The 15,816-nt window shown below is 33.1% G+C and overlaps 1 protein-coding gene across 4 annotated transcripts in view; it reads right to left on the minus strand.

The window, feature by feature from the left end:
- LOC144854678 (transcription factor AP-2-alpha-like) overlaps nt 1-15,816 on the minus strand; it is a 116,790-nt gene that overhangs the window by 22,317 nt on the left and 78,657 nt on the right. For 2 of the 4 annotated variants that reach the window (XM_078712620.1, XM_078712621.1), the window contains one exon: nt 13,224-13,673. In XM_078712620.1, coding sequence (XP_078568746.1) covers nt 13,224-13,673 — 450 coding nt within the window. Of the gene's footprint in view, nt 1-13,223; nt 13,674-13,760; nt 14,638-14,733; nt 15,568-15,816 lie in introns of those variants that run through there. The other 2 variants (XM_078712618.1, XM_078712619.1) reach the window with 2 other exon arrangements.

A 15,816-nucleotide genomic window follows, 5' to 3' on the forward strand; every position in this document is an offset into this window, starting at 1 on the left:
ATTTGGTTGACCATTCTAGACATTTTTTTTTGTTCTGGTATATTATACACGGAATGCCACGGTCGGTGAGTTAAGGAAGATACATATTGAATAATACTATTACTTCCTATTCCATTTCGGATATTACCAATCGAGACTAATGTGATTCAGAAGATGTTAATTAACAAAATGACTTGTACTTGTTGAGTTATCTCGAGAAGACGGAGGAAAGCCTGTTGCTTGTAATGGATTAAATACTTGAGTGCAACTCGAATCATTTCGCACTTCGCTCTCATCCAGTAATCTGGACATTAAACATATGCCTTGTACATGTCGTATTAGGGGGGACTTCCGATTTAAATCTCTTTAAATCCACTGGCTTAGTTAGTGGGATAGTGTAAGGAGCGTAGCGTAGCTAAAACAAGGGAATACACTCGCAATGTCTTTCAACAAACACTGATATTGCTTGAACGACGACACGCATCGGGTTAGGCACACACAGAGTGTTTAGTTGTAATAATAATTACCATAATTAGTAAATAGTGCCTGGTAATTACCAAAACATTGGTTCTGACAGATTCAGAGTCCGTTAGAAGAATTATAATGGCCATTAGAAAGAAAACTGGTTGACAGTAATTTCACACTTAGGAATCATGCACACTTGAACTTGAAGAAACTTGTGAAAAATCTCATTCGGATATAAATTACGCGTAACGATTATTCACAAACTAACTATATATAAATTTAGACATAGATTATTAAAATCAACTGAAATGAACATTAATTCTGTACAAATTGCATAACTGAGTCATCTGCCCTACTTTTCTCTGCTCACAATTTACATCAATTTGAATACACTGTAGTTGCTACATCAAATTATATAGATTTTTTAGAAATCCAAATATTACGAATAGCTACAAATTAATGCTATTCATACTAATATTAGCCTATTATTATATATAAAATATATTTTTGTTTGGAAAGATTATAAAGTTATTTTTATTCTATTATATTATAAGTTTTGTCTTCTGACCTAAGATCAGTTTAGCGTGCAAGACAACGGATGTGAAATGCAGCATAACTTTCACGAAATAAAATACAATACACTCGTTCCGTTTTCAAGACGCACCATATGACTACGCAGCTATTGAGTCTACCAGTCATTCTGCGCATACTCACATGTTTCTTACAGAATAAAGTTAGTAACCTTAAATATTGGAATACATTTTCGACAATTAACAATTGAATATAATAACTATAGCCAAGACACGTAGGCCTAATCTATCAATAGAACAACTTAATAATATAATAATACAGGTGCGATTTCAAAGAGAAAATAGATGAGCAGAGCTTCTTTTATGATCGACAAAAATAACAAGCAGGCAGACGAGTATCATTGATGTTTTCAAAAGGTTGAATCAGTTGTGTTTTGTCTAAGATGTGACAGATTTGTAATGAATAACCTACACATCCGTAGCCTCTTATATACCATAAGAAAGGAGCGCCATTAGGATAATCGATAGAAATAAAACGTGGATTACGCGGCAAAGCTGTAATAACGTTCAGGCACTTGGCGTGATGATGAACGAGTTGCAAGAAAATCGTTTCTTTTCATTTTGAACATAGTGCAACGAACGCCTCATCGGAATATTATGAAAATAGGTCATCATAGCAATGGTTTTTTAGTAATTAAATAAATAAAACATCATTGAATTCAGAATAATATTCATATATCTCCATTTTAGTATGTTTACACTTTGCACAGCAATCAACGAGGTTGTGTGTACTTGTACCATTGATTGTAAACTGTTATCATCATCAGGGATGTAATCTCCATACTATTGGATGAATGTTATGATATATACGCTTTAATTAAATACTAACGTAGTTAAAGCATCGCTATTTTTGCCTATATCTTAATAAGCATGTTTTAGATCTACAATAATAATAGTTCACATTAAATTTTCAAAAACTGACAATAATCGATGCTCCGTATTTAATAATATTTAATAATATTAATATTTATTTCCACAAACATAATAAATATACAACCGATTATGAACACAATTAATATAATGCAAGAAAAGAAATATATAAGTGGAAAAAGGATGCCACAGCAAGCAAGCTTTAAATTGTTCGAAAAACAATGAGTATTAGGCTATAATGCGTTAAGGGCGTAAAACTAAATTGCGTTTTGGCAAAACTTGTTCTGTACGGAATGGCTTATAGAGGAGGTTCACAAGCGGTTATGTCAAAGTTGGAGATGAGAGAACTGCAACGACGCAGGAGTCCCGTGGAGAAAGTAATGATCAGTCAGACAGTGCGTTATTTTCATCTTCTAGATACCATCTAAAGTTCACTGAACGATATGGAGGAATATGCATACAAGATACGCTACATTATGTCATACAGGTTGAGGCACCTAAGCTGATAGGATGTTTTTATATAGTTGCATTATTATATACTTTATTGTACTAACTGTACTGAACACTAACAGGAGACAAAATCTCTAAAACACATCTCAACTTATTCGACTCCAACTTTCCTTAATTCCGAACCGCAGTGATACTGTTGTCTTTTCCATTACTAACACGTATGCTATGTAATGTTTTTTTGTATATATATACAAGGTCTATTTAATACAATAAGCGTGTAATAACTTACTTAACTAACAATACGGAAGAGTCTACAGCAATTACTTCCTGTTATTAATATTGTAGTACAGTTTTATTATCATTATCTAGGCTTTGATATATCTATCGTATAGTATTACTATATCGTCTTTTAAACAAGTTCTATGCCGTGTACATTGATGGATATCACAGGCCTGGCGGATGTGTACATGAAAAGATCTGTCTCATCATATCGGTGTTCTGTGACCCCATACCTAGGCATAGTGTACTTTCTACAAGCTCTTTTAACTTCCTATTTCATCAAGCGAGAGAATTCATCACAAGTGGGGCTGGTGTAGAGTGATGCCCTCGTACACAATCCTGCCACCTATCAACAACATCATCAGTGTTGTACATTCAACACACTTGCATCGTGTAAACACAGGGACAGAATAGACCATGACGTGGAAAAAGCGGTCTAATTTTAATGAGGATTGATGTAATAGAAATAACAGTTTAGTTCGTTATTTTCCGCGATGACTTCATAATTTAATTTACTGATGCTAAACTTGATTATTCTCTTTCGCCGTTGTTCTCGTTTTAAACTAGGCCTAACATAGGTCAGCATTAATTGTTGTGCTTCTTAGCCATATTTTGTTCCTAATAAAACTTTTGTACTATAGTCTATGCTGTTGTATAACAATGTGCGAAACGAGAGTTCAATCATCAACGCATTTTCACAAACAAACCTCTAATTTTTATTAACTGGAAACTAAATTCAAAAATAAAAAGTACACTCACTCAAGTGATAAAAAAGAATATGAGATTTTAAACGGCGGATAATAAGAGATTATAAAAGTGCTTTAATTCCTGTGTTTAGGATCGATCAAATCTGCCGTAGGCAAACTCGAATATTTATGGTTAAAAGTGTCGACTTTAACACGACGTCGGGGCTTTGAGGAATCCCATGGCTTCAGTTAATGGTGTGAAAATCACGACGCGTTAACTCCTTTTCTGACGCGCTAAGAGTAGGTTCAACCAACGAGAGAATCTCAAATGATTTTTAACGTACTCGGCACTCCATTCGACTAATAAAATCAGATAAAATCTTCTAAGCAATGGCCGCGTCTGTAAAGTGATTACCATGGCCTTTGTAATTAATGAATTGATTCTGTTAATTATTGAGAGTGTTTAATCGATGGGAAATGATCGAATTTAACAACAATTATCACAATCGTCATGGCGAAGTGCAAGCTTTCATTGTAGTAGCCTACCTTATATTTAAAATTAATAATGTATATATATTTTTTATAAACTAAGAGCAACGAACCTCCGTCAAATCAGCTCGGTATTTTAAATCATTACGAACGAATCACTTTTAATGTAGGCATATTGGTGTATGGAATGGTGGAATACATTTCTGTCTTGAAAACAACTTGCTATTTTAAAGAATTTAATTGTATGTAATCAGAACAAAATTTACAAAATATCACGTGACTTTAACCAATCATGTTAAAATTATTACGACCATAGATTTAAAAAAAACAATGTAATTGAAGTATATTTAAATTGAACAATTATTAGTAAACCTAGTGGTTATCATAAATATGAATCAACAACGATCTAATCATGTACACAAAGAGGCTTCATTAGAACTTAAACTAAAAATTCTAAGCATCAAATATTTTCTGAACGAAGATGCGTCTCCTTTTGATTACTCTAGAAAGGTAATTAGTGAGATCGCAATTATTGCAATCGAACCGGCAAAGTACATACTTTGTAGGTGAACCTTTTTTTGATGTCGTCGGCTTGCCATAGTGCATGGATATTACAGGGAGGTGACGTAACTCATGGGAATACTGATGCATAGGAAGGGGATATTCTTTGTGTTGAGGTAGCATGTCTATTCCCCAACCTCTGAACGCTACGCGCACGGCTGCCTTTTAAGTCCAATGGAATATCAATTTTGTTTGTTAATATCCGATAATTATGTACCATAGTCATTTATAATGGTATTAAAAATATAATTATCATCAGAAACATCATCTGATAACATTATGAAAAATGAAAAAAAATATGATGCATTGTATAGACCCTATATTCGTTTAAAGAAATGTGATTAATTTACTAAGAACGTTTACAAGAATCTATTTATTCTGTAACTAAAGTATTGTCTTCGTACAAGTAAAATAATCATAATTTCCAAAAATCAGCGCGTATGTAAATTGAACCATGATAAACCACAGAACGACATGCATTCCCGGCCAAATTGTATCATGAACGCTTGGTTTACACTAGAATAAATGAAGCAAAAACCAGGGCTAGTGTTACTAAATTTATCGACCGTTTTTCGACTACTAAACATTCTCGGCCGACGGCCAGGACGAAATGACAGTCATGTATACGTAGCTTAATTTCATTAAAGGCTTCTGGGATAAATACATTACCAATGATAGTGTAAACGCATGTCTAGCAGCAGCTATCTAATCAAGGTTAACATCTCGTGTAAACACAGCTTAACTTAATACGATATTGCATACTTCTTAGAACAAATTAAGTACTCGGATGTAATATATTGTTACGACCAACAGAATATACAGGCCAATTATGCAATGTGAAAAATTGCAGTTTAGTTTTAATACATTGGAAAAATTTAATATGTGTATACATAGGATGTTTGCGGGATCTATGTACACTTATTTGGTGCTGCTAACATTTGGCCCCGATCATATCACATTCAAATCTTTTCAAATTCAAATTGTTTTTGTGATTTTCGTTTATTTCTTTCCAAATCGCATCACAATAAATGGATTACTGTTCGTCAATTCGTTTTCTTGTGACTTGTAAGACACCCAATTAACCGAACAACATTTAACCGTTTGTTTTTATACTTAAAATCTCGTTACCATTGTTTACACCGTAACTCTTGTTCCGTTAATTGTTGAGCTACAAAACAATTAATGTTCTTATTGTGTAAGTGTAACAATCTGACACTCATTCGTCAGATTATTCAATCGTATTTCTTTTAAATTACAAGAGAGTGCACTTTTTGTTACCAGATTTAACTCAGTACGAACGCCCAAGGCTTTAGGACGAGATACAAAAACCAATTGTTTAATAAGACCCTTTAAAAGTGTTGTACTTGAAAAACAGAAACGGTTTTTCAACTACCTATAGAGTGATACTTAGTGGTTAATTGTAATGCAATTTGTTGTATTATAAGCTAATTCAAATGATTTAATTCCGTTACTGGTTTATATCATCGAGATGTATAATTTCAACCGCAGATGTACGACCTGGACCCGCCGGGTGGCAGTTACTTTAAGCAGACTAGCCTAAAATGAAACCTTAAAACTAGGTTGCGTAGCTTAAGTTTAAACTGAAAAGAAAATGGTGCGACAGATCGTGGTAGCAAACGTACATTGCTATCACTAACAGAAGCTGTATTCCCCGGAGAGAAACCCACTGACGATCCTATTGTCATGTTCTTAGCCAGTCTCAATTCAAAATCATTCCATCAACACTATTATTACTCATAAAGTAGTTGTTATGATAATGAGAGAGCTCCACGAATATAAGAATTAATTTTCTTTTTCTGAATGGTGGTGTTGGTGTACTAAATAATCCTTTATCCTATAGCAAAATGGCTGGAAAGATACAAAGTAGCTTTTATAGCATGTTACATTGTTCGCCATTTCAGCGAGTCGTCGTTTTGTTATTGTTTCGTTCCGTGTCTTATGTACAAACTGATATCATGACCTATAGGCCTACTATATTCAAATATGAAATAATAACAAATAGGTATATCTCTTATTAATATTACTGAATACAAAACATGGAATTGTTCACCTATAATTAAAAAGCTTATTAGAAAAAAAAATATTGTTTAAATATTTTATTTAACAAGAAAGGAAAGCAATAAATCGGTAACATCTTAACAAAATAAATACAGAAGGAAAAACACAACAGTGCGTGAAATGCTTACTAAATGAAGCGAATAGTTGATGTGCTACATTTAACACAGTGATAGAACACATTGGTATGCTACATAACGACGTGCTATGTTTCATGTTTGCTGGAGATTTTTCAATTAGGTGAGATTTTTCTCTATAGCCAAGTTTACAAAATAAATAATGCCTGTTTCTGTCGGTAGATCCATGATTCACACATTTTACTAGATTTGAGGATAGCATTGTTCCGTTCCTACACAATTGTACGAGGGACAATTTGCGGCTAAATTTTTTTTTTCTAACTTCCACACAAACTTAAATCCAAATCTTCTACAGTTGGTTTTATACACATAGATTTAATCTAAATATTTTATGAATACATTTTAGGTTGGGAATTTAATAATTGCAGGGAAATTTAACTCTTCCCTGATAATTGTAAAGTCTTAATTGGCTTTTAGTTTTCGTCGTATTGTAGCTCAAAATTGTGAGATACAACAGAGATGCAAAATATTATTATGATATTACTCAGTGCAAAGGAATGTGTATCTGAAATATTGGAACAGCTAGAGACTGGAGGTCAATGACATGAGTTCATCCACACCTACCCCCGGCTGGGAGAATGACCTAGCGACCCTGCCTCAGTAGGGGGATGCAACACTAGTATTGGGAACGTGCCTTTGAGGCGAAAATACCGAGGTAGTCGGCAAAGCAACCAATTACATCGCACTATCTAAAAACTCTCATCATAACAAAACCTATAACATACGATCGTGCTCTGTGGTATTATAATAGGGAAATTGAATAGCATTTTGAAGTTTACAATTTAACTTTTAGTAAGTAAATAACGCAAGCATGGAAATGTGTACTTCAGTAAGATACACCGATTAAATACCACATCTGATAATGTGACCACGCCCTCCAAGGGAGGTCTGAGAATGTGACAAAAGCAAGAAGGGCGAGGATTGTCACAGATCATTGTATATTCGAATATGTTATACTTAACATTGTGCCATCCACGCCAGACGTGTTTCCATCATGCCAAAGTAAACTTTACTTATTTTTTAATTGTAAAAATTAATTGTAATGAGTTAACGAATAATCAACGTTAATGTATATTGATATAATTTAAAATTAATAATTAAAATTGGCAATGACATAAATCGACTATAAATACGCTTTTAATCATCGGGTGTACATGAGATGGCCTGTTTTAGCCAATAATCTCATTCCAGGGACGTAGTGGTGGGAATGAGTCGGGAACATCACGGAGTATCAGAACACAAGGTGATGTGGATCTGATCGAGGACAGTAAATTATACCATGAATAATCTATCTTAAATCTTAACTAATCTTTAAACGAAGTAAACGAATAAATGAACATTATTATTTAAATTCACTTAAACTTGAAGTTTATTTTATATTTATATATTTAGATTTGTATATTTTCCTTGTGCCTTGCTATGCCCCTTTTGCGTTGGCTAGTCTTTACTTAAGATAAGCATTTGTCCTAGGTTTTTATTTTCTTATTTTATTGTATTCGTAATGTATTGCCTTTTGTTTTATTGAATAAAACTGGTATAAGAAATGGACTAAATCGTGTTGCTTATATTTATACTTAATGAATTCAAAACATATGTTGGAGTTACCCCTTTTAATTTAATTCAATTATTATTATGTATTTATTTCTAACGATGATTGTATTGTTATAAAAGGGAGGAGAATTTATTTTTTAGAAAATTAAATTAAATTTTGCTACTGGATCGGTTTGAATTAAATTCATTATTCGTTTCAAAGGATATCATAATACTAAATATATCTGTTGTAATCTAGCGTAATAATAATAACCATCTTGAAACGCCGCGTATACTGGTTACAGGGTTCAAACCATGATTATGTTATCAAAGTATTATCTACAATATTATAATACATACATTATTAAAATATGAATCTCTTTAAAATTCACGCCGCGTTTTTAATTCATACTGACGATTATAACGGATTGTGTCACCCAACACAATCCGCTGTAGAGTATTTCAACGAGTTAAATATATTGCCTCGACTGATAAGAATTTTCATCTTATACTTAGAATTAAAGAAACGCTCGATAAATGGTATAATGTGACGTCACGAGTCTGGAGACGCATGTCATCGGGAAATGTGTATAATCGGGAAATGCGTACTTGGAAGTATGGAACGCCCAGTTCATTATTGAACATACTAATCATTCGTACGTCTTATTTTGTCTACTGTATTCGATGCGCTAGTATAATCATAATAAACACGAAATGAATTATATTATATGGGTCGAGAGATCACGTCTATATTGAGAGTTCAATAAATACAGCAATGTATATTTGTATAATAACAATAACATAATAACAGTGTGGATTGTACAAGTACTGATACACGTTTGATAATAACTATAGGTCTACTGTATAATGCAATAGACATTGTATTCCGCTAATAGCTTTGTAATCAATTCAAATGATAACGTACAGGATCCAGAAGATTATAATAAATTATATCTTATTTTATTGCATTTATATTGAAACAACATCATATTTTTAGAAGCGCAAGATCCTTTTCTAATTTCAACAATTTTCTTTCAAATTTTGTTTGAGAAAATATTTAAAAGAAAATCATAGTTTGTTTCAAGACAATTATTAATGAGACCAATATTATTGGTTCTTGAACAATCTTGCAGATATAAATTGATTAATTGTTAACTAAACGATCTCGTAATTCATTACTGATACTTAGGCTTAGACATTTATTATTTTAAATTCTACCCCGCGGGCTTGAACTTGCCTTGTCGTCCTTTGAAACGCACAGCGTACGATTTTAAATGAGCCTTAAAAACAAAATAAATTGTCTGTATCATTTGGGTGTTCTGATTTGTTTTCTCCAGGGGTCGAGGGTTAACATACAGTGTAATAATCACCGTCAAACACTTCACGCCATTAATTCTTAAGCTCTGTCTACACTATCAAACTAGTTTGACAAAAAAAATGTGATATGCTTAAATATGGTAGTGATATGACATCATCATGTCCATATAATGGGCACGTCAAAGTTTTTGCAACATAAAGTTTGATAGTGTAGATAGAACTTAAGAATATAATTTCAGTGAAGATCACTTTATTAACTCTCTTCGTAATTGTTTAATCCTAAACAGACTTACATCAAGTCAAATGGATACCTTCTTATAAATACAATCTTGATCGTATTCAGTGTCCGTTTGTTGCTGCCAGTGTCAACACAACAGTTTATACGTAATCAGCGTCACGTGATTAATTAAGGTTAACATTGTTTATTGGTTCCGACATTAGTAATTAAATGCACTGGAACGAATTGTGTGCCTTGGAGATACTATTATTTCCACCACCTTGCTTCTTTTTACTGTTAGTTTGTTTTTCTTACATAAATTTATACTTTTGTTGGTACTCCATGAACTACCTAACTACTGAGAAAATATCTAACTTTGTTTTATAGCAAACTTTTGCCAAATTCTGTATTTTGAACGTATCAAAGAAACATCCATGTTTTTTTTCGTTTTATACACATTTTGAAGTTATATAAATTTAACCAGATATTATATAAATTTATGACTGGACTGTGTAACTGTGCTTTCAGATTATGTAATCAACAAAAATATATACCAGGATAATTTCCCCATGCTTTAAATCTATGTGTATTTTGCTACATTTTAAACAAGGTGCTATAGTTTGACATGCTCTGATATGACAACAATATGAGGTCAAACCAATAAGTTGACCTATCTAATGATGCGTAAGGGGCAACATGATTTAAGTGTTTTAACATACTTTATATCAATCAGATACAAATTAGCATTTATACCAACATGCAGTATTTTACATACTATTGAGTATAGAATCTATTGTAATTTACTATTGAATTTTGGAACTTGGAAAAAAATAAAATTTGGCTTATATAATAAATCAAAATATTATTAGTATTGTAAACAATTACAGTATAATAATAATTGAAAATATTTTATATATTAAACTTAATTAATGACATGTGGTCTGTTTAAATGATTCTAAAAGCCATACACAGATTAAGTTGAGCCCACCCGACCTGATAGTAAAATCAGAGCTGTAGATAACAATTATTGAGTTACGTAAAACCAGAACCTACTAATAACAATTAATTACAAACAGACATCAATCTGTAAGACAATTACAGGCAAATTAATTAACAACGTACTGAGGTTTTGTAATCTATAATCCGAATAGCAGATAACAAGGGGGTGGACAAGGAACGGAAACAATGGATGCATTGTAGAATTAGAAGATATCTTAAAAATGGTGTTAAGGACAACACGGGGGGAACATCTGGTTTTTAGCTAAAACGACGGGACACAATAAACGGTGTAAAACTTCCGATAAACAACAGGTATCATGAATTCAAATTAAAAAACACCTGAAAAGTTTTTTAAAACTGTTCATGTTTTTCCTTAAAAGGTCTTTTAAAAGTAAAAAATGTTCGTTCATTCGTATTGCCATCTGAAATTCTATACAAATTACAACATATTTTATCGCATTTTTATTCATACCAAATCGTGTCGTTCAAATATTTTTATCCTGTTTCAGATTTAATTTTATTTCCAAACAGACAGGAGGAAATGAGTAAGAAGCATAAACTTCTGGTGAAACGTTAAGGGACTTTATAAAATTAATTTACAGTTTGATGTATTTTGGAAGAATAAATGTGATAATCAAACAACACATTTTGTTTCTTTTTGTTACATATTATCGCGTAATAAACATTTTTAAGCTATCCAAACTTTGGAAAATCTTTTTTTATTCAAACATGTTTATTGCACCGGAAAAGAATCGCACCTAAATTAATTGACAAAGTCAAATTATTTAAAACGCTTTATCAAGTCACTTGAAGGTAAGGTCTAATTAATAGTTGAGAGTTATCTGCGTCTTTGAGGTTGCGACTCAACAATCTTATCAATATTTTATGAAATATGCTGTAATTTACATTTTACTAAACTACCACAATGCCCGAATAATAAGATGTAATATGCACGAGTTTTATTAATAATCTGAAAAGGTCTGGATTCGTACACGAAATGAACCTTCCTTGTACAGAATCTATTATAGTTTATCCTATTATTAAGTACAATACAACGGCCTTGGTTTATTGTTAATGACCGAGTTGTAAAACCTTCCTAGGTTCTGCATGATATCAATCGAAAATAATAAAAAGACAAAGTCCTTTATATATGATAACTACGGAATATAATTGAAAAATACATGAACAAACTGTAAAATATACTGCTACAACGTATTTGCGCTTTTAAACGAATACTTATTGTGACATACAACATGTAATTTAGTGATTTTAAAATATAGAATTAAAATTATTAAAATGGTTTAATAATTTGAATAATTTTCAGATATGATTTTAAATTTTGAATTTTTATTTTGTCGTTTTAACTGAATTTATTCAGAGCGATAACAAATAAACCACGTGATTCTTTCTTTGCTATGTATATTTGTACTAATTTATGGTGTTACGTTTAATAGAGAAGCAATGAAAAAGTTAACATGTACTTGAATAGACAAACATTACACTGTCATTCATTGATGTTTAGTGTTATCAACACCATGTTGTGACGATTGTCAATATCAGAGGGGAATATTAACAAAAGGACAGCTTGTTTATGAATACATCAAATTATGTGTATCATGCAACTACTGTTAATAATACGTGTATTTCTTATCGTATACAAAAAACAAAAGGTTTTAAAACAACATTTAAAGAATTTCAATTTATAAAATGCTAAATGTATTAATTATTATCAATATAATATTAACATACGTAACATTAGTTATGAGTATTATTGAACAATCTAAAATATACAGACATGAGCAGACAGACATTATTTAGAATAAAATGTATACTGCCATTATTATGGCGGTATACATTTTATTCTAAATAATGGTATATTTTTTTTAAATTAAATTTAATCGATATATTTGATTAAATAACTTTAAAATAAATATTGATGACCACTGTACGGTTTTAAATGGACATTACAGGACAAACGTCGTATAGGCCTTATATAATACTACCGTTAAATTTATAATTAATCCCAAATAAATATTGGTAACAAAGAGGCGTTAAAAACACCTTTAAAAAATTAGTTTTACGCAATTTTATAAGAGAGGTTTAGTAGCTCTATATAGTTTGTTTCTTTATTGGATTTTAGTGCACTTTAGAAAATTGCTATTTTCAGCAAAACCTCTCCGCCTTCGTCTTATTCTAATTACAGAGAATGAAAAATTTGTGGACGATGATTGTTATTATGATTAAGACGCGCAGCGGTCTTATGATTACCTAATACAATGCAGCCCAACATTATATAGACAATATTAAAACGACCAACAAGTACAACGGCTTTGATGATTACAATGACCGCATTACTCTGGATGAATATTGAATATGAAATTTGCTACGCATCAACGTATTCAACTCATCAAATTCACTCGAATCTTTTCAATGGGAAATTACGTATACGATGAATTACCGTATGTTGTATTTTTGTTCACTAGTACAATAAATCGATGATTATTCTTATATAAGAAAACATAAATTATTACGAATTATAATGGGTGGAAAATATAAATTAAATAATAAAGGGTCTTACCGTGTTGTCATCCATGGGATGAAGACCAGGTGGCGGGCCATGAAGCATTAACTCCGTCTGGTCGAGTCCATGATGGCTACCTGGAATCAAAACATCGGGCCTACGGATACTGTAATCTCGATTTGAGAGCTGGTGGACGTTCGGGTGTTGTATGTGTAGCTCGTCATCCCGCGGGTGGTGTCGAAGCATCTGTGGACGTTGTTGATGAATTTGATATTGATGGTGTTGGGGTTGGTGGAGGGTGTTCAAGTGAGCGTAAGGGTCCGAATTCATATGATGAAAGTCCAACTGTGATTGCTGGGGAATGTTGTACGGAGGCGGAAAATACGGTGGTTGAAAATCGGTGGACGGCGTGTGCGTCAAACGCGGAGCCGTCGAAAACGACGGCGTGCTCCCGACAGATCCAGAGCTAAACCCAGGCCTGTGGCTCGGGATCAGGTCAGATCGATCCTAAAAAAATAAAAAATAAACCAACAATAAATACATATGAAATGAAATATCCATTTAAAAAATTCAAAATCTTGTATAAAATCTTACTTCGTATGTGTTAAGAACCATGGTGACGTTTTTCAACATTTGTACATGTTGTGTCCAATAGTGTAACAATAATATAGACAAGAACGTTAAGTGCGATTTTCCTGGCTGACTGCAAATCGACAACTGATGAACTGCCTCAATGGATCACAGTACACAGAATAGACCACACGAACCCGTAGGCTACTCACAAAGAAACTCATCGTTGTGCTATTGTTTGTCGACACATCGCCGTGATCTGTAGTGCGTTTTGACTGTCTACTGCCTACGGCGAACTGGGTTCACCCCTTCGTACAGTAGGGTGGCTAGGCTAAGCAATTACACATTTAAGCATAACAACAACGTCGTATTAAATTAGTCGAAATTAATTTCAGATATAATTAAGCAAGCGTTAAGTAAGCTACCGACGATTTAAGTACAGTACGTCGTACTTTAGTTGGCGATTTATTATTTTTAAGTACGGGAAATGTAATGTACCTTACCATGTTACTATTCGTATCTATGCTACATCTCATACTAAATGTCTGGGGTAAACTTGTACACTGGAACCCATGCATCACTATAGTTGAGAGAGGAGAGCGCTAAATCACCTTAGGCTTCACTGACACACTTGTGTTTACGTGATCCGAGAAAAAAACTCAAATTAAAATTTTGTTTACAGATTTTTGTAAGTGACAAACTTAAACGTGTAAGTTTCTCCTCCTTATTTCTTCGTTTTGTCTCACTCTCTGAACTTAAATAATTGTGATAATTCCGGTGACAAGTTTCTAGCCTAAAGGGGACTTTACATACGCAAGCAACTACACGTAAGACGGGACGTCTAGCTCGTCATGACGTACTAAGGAATAAATAAGAAAATTAAAAAGAAATAGTTGACCAACCACCAGATACCAGATCAAAAAATATAAGTACGTTACAGTTGTTACAGTTATTAATAGTACATTAATCATAAAAATAGAATATTAAAAAAGAGCACCTCGTGTTTGGGTTGAAGGGGGCTACCAAATGCAGAAGGCATCCCGTATGAGTTTGCGTTGCCAAGGCGACTGTTGATAGAAGATGGACTAGTTGAGCTGTCTAGAGATGTTAGGCGATCGACTGTCGTATGTGATGTTAGTTCTTCGTATGAGTTATGTGGTGAGAGCGCTTTAAGAGGGCTCACCTGGGCCATGTGTGATACGATTAGCAGCAGAGGAAGACTTGCTTCTTGGCCTGTTACTCCACGATTGTTTTACGTAAACTGCACTCAACACAATGCTTCAGTTAATGTTGATGCTTGACCTTTGGAAACGTCGATGACTTCTAGTGGTAGATGATCATTTAATGGTTTTCAGGAGATTCTCTTAAACACATCAGCTGATATTAAATAGATCATAACATCTTTCATAGAATAATCCGTCAATTGTTGTATTACAGTTCAAGTAATTCAGGAAAATCCACACGACAACAACACACTATTCTGCCCAAGGCTCACTGCCTAGAGGTTGTGATAAAAATAGAAGAATTTTCCAGCAAATGGCGCATTCAATCGTATCCTCTAGCCTTTGTAGTAGCACCAGAAAAGCTCAGTTAATTCGTATCTGCCAGTGGCGAATCAACTCCTACTAAAAAGTGTCCACTCCAGAGCCTCGATTTCATCCAGCCCTGTGGGTACCCTCCTAGTTACTTTACGCCCTGCCCACTTTATGCTAGAGGTGTGTTTAGCTACTTCAGAAGGGCTATTGATATTATCGTTTAATTAAGTGCTCTCAAACAGATAGCCTATTGGGTGAATCCAAGCTAGCGACGTCACGACTAATCAACCAATTGTAAGCTAGAACGACTTCTGGCGTGTAACACAGTAGTTAAGTATAGGCTTATGCTTACTAATAAGGTAAATAGCTAGTTTTCATTGAACGTTATTCCAATATAGCTGGGCGGAGTTTGTCTAACCGATTTATCAAAAATGAGTTACAATTGAAAAAATAAAACTTAAAATTTAGGTCCTCAACAATTTTTTATGAAGATAATTTTTCATTGATTACCTATATTCGTCTATAAAGGATTTATTCATAATACT

This window comes from Antedon bifida, chromosome 10 (genome assembly GCF_963402885.1).
Source record: "Antedon bifida chromosome 10, ecAntBifi1.1, whole genome shotgun sequence".
Lineage (NCBI taxonomy): Eukaryota > Metazoa > Echinodermata > Crinoidea > Comatulida > Antedonidae > Antedon > Antedon bifida.